Source organism: Pyxicephalus adspersus, chromosome 12, assembly GCF_032062135.1.
Source record: "Pyxicephalus adspersus chromosome 12, UCB_Pads_2.0, whole genome shotgun sequence".
Classification (NCBI taxonomy): domain Eukaryota; kingdom Metazoa; phylum Chordata; class Amphibia; order Anura; family Pyxicephalidae; genus Pyxicephalus; species Pyxicephalus adspersus.
The window spans coordinates 518,280-520,323 of record NC_092869.1 but is presented as its reverse complement, the minus strand read 5'-3'; the positions used below and the strand labels follow the sequence as shown (position 1 = coordinate 520,323).

At 53.2% G+C, this 2,044-nt stretch overlaps 1 protein-coding gene across 2 annotated transcripts in view; it reads left to right on the top strand.

Moving 5' to 3' along the window:
• Positions 1 to 1,563, top strand: part of EFNA4 (ephrin A4) — a 9,257-nt gene extending 7,694 nt beyond the window's left edge. The window contains exons 3-5 of one of the 2 annotated variants that reach the window (XM_072428322.1): positions 121 to 189; positions 444 to 527; positions 720 to 1,563. In XM_072428322.1, the coding sequence (XP_072284423.1) occupies positions 121 to 189; positions 444 to 527; positions 720 to 811 (245 nt within the window). In that variant the 3' untranslated portion in view covers positions 812 to 1,563. Of the gene's footprint in view, positions 1 to 120; positions 190 to 443; positions 528 to 716 lie in introns of both variants that reach the window. The other variant, XM_072428321.1, reaches the window with a different exon arrangement.
• Positions 1,564 to 2,044: the final 481 nt, after the last annotated feature.

Below are 2,044 nucleotides of genomic sequence, written 5' to 3'. Positions count from 1 at the left end.
TTCTGTGGCTCCTCCCCCTCATATTAATGCCCCCCTTCTGTGGCTCCTCCCCCTCATAATGTCCCCCTTCTGTGGCTCCTCCCCCTCATATTAATGCCCCCCTTCTGTTTCCCCCCCCAGCGATCCCGAATGTGGACAGCGTTGGCGATTGTATGAAGCTTCGAGTCTCCGTCTGCTGCAAGAAAACCAGTAAGTCCACCCCTCCCCCGCAGAACACAAGCCGATTGGTCAGGAGGGCTGAATGAGAACTGTGTGTTCTGCCCCCTGGAGTCTGCTCTTGGGGTATTAAGTTGGCTGATATGATACAACCCTTCTTTCTGGCCCCCAGAGCTGACAATCTATCATTTATTGGCATGCCACATGTATAAATTGAGGGGGCCCTTACATTACCACAAGGGGGCGAACCTTCATCCAGCGGGGTACTAACGCTGCTGTCTTTCCAGCTGTTCAGCCCCTGACGGAGGTGCCGCAGTCTCAGCCCCGAGGAGGCTCCCCTGATGGAGGAGGCAGGCTGCCCTCTCAAGGAGGTGAGTGGATCTGCAGGGGAGGAGTCTTATGATGGGAGGCGGTCCTAGGGACCCAGGATTGAGGTTGTAATGGGGGCGGGGTCATTACAGCTTCCATCTATAGCTTCTCAGGATCAGTGCTTGGCTGGTTTTAAAGGGGAACTCTAACAGTTTTTGGGGTTTTCTCTGAATATTTTTTTGCCCTTTCAGCAGATCCTCGCAGACAAGACCGGAATTCCTCCTTCCAGGTTCGGGTCTCTCCGCTCCTCATCACACTTTGCCTCTTCCTCCTCGTCTGGTTCTGACCCTCCCCAACCACGGACTGTTTGGAGCCGCCGCGCCCCCACGCCCGCCCTGGAGCTGACATTTCTGGATTCTTACCCCTCCTCCGCTCCGGATCCATCAAGCCATTCCTCGGGGGCGGAGACTTTCCTGGACGCTCCCTGCGGAGCTCTGCCGGCCGAATCAGTTGCACAATTTTATTTTTTATTATTAAGGAGAACTCCGGAGTCTGCCCATATGTAAATATCTATTTTTATACAAAATACGGACGATTTTAGGAATTCAGCACTTTACGGTGAGGAGCGAAAGATCGCATCGTGTTCCCTTTGTGCCTTGATGAATTATCTGCCGCGATGAACAATTACCCCAAAACCCCCTTTTACCCCTGGGGTGGATGATCTGCCTGGCTGTAGAGACCTCTGTCTATTGGGATGACTCTGGCCCCGCCTCCTCTATAAGCCCCGCCTATACCGCAGGTAGGTGTGCACAGATCCTGGGGCGTCGGCCATGACGGCAAGCGGAGGACTCGCCAACCTCCCGGATTTATCTCGTGTCTGATGTCTGCAACTACAAGTCTCCACCACGCTCACTGCCCCTCCCCCCTGTGCTGGGCTCCGCCCCCGCGGGGCCATATGTTCTCTGGAGAACGGGACGTGTCTTCTGTGAAGATGTTGCAGTATTTGGCTGTTTACAGATTATTTTCTATGGATTATGTGGAGAAATATTTCTTTTTGTTACAAACTGAGCCAAAAATAAAATATTGTGAACACAAAAATCCTCCGCCTGGAGCACCCCGCATGGGGCAGGATCGATATACTGGATGTGCTGCGGGGGTAATACTATAGAAGGGGGCAGTGTGCTCTGGGGTTATATACGGGGGTGTGATGTTCTGCTGGGGCAGTTATCTGGGGGTGCAATGTGCTGCAGGTTGAAAATGCAAAAGACTGAGATGTTCTGCAGGGGTATTATTCTGGGCAGTGATGGCCACCAGTCGGCCCCTGTGCAGAATTGAATAAAAGGCCCCCTTGAATTTACATGGGGTCCTCATAGGGGCCCCTGTTGGCTGAGGATGGTCTGGGGCCCTTGTGCAGTTACATGCTTTGCACTTTTCTATGTCTGCCTCTGATACTCGGTATGTGTTGTGCTTTGGGGGCATTATCATAGAAGGGGGTGCGATGTGCTGCAGGGTTATGGTATAGGGGGGTGCCATGTGCTGCAGGGTTATGGTATAGGGGGGTGCCATGTGCTGCAGGGTT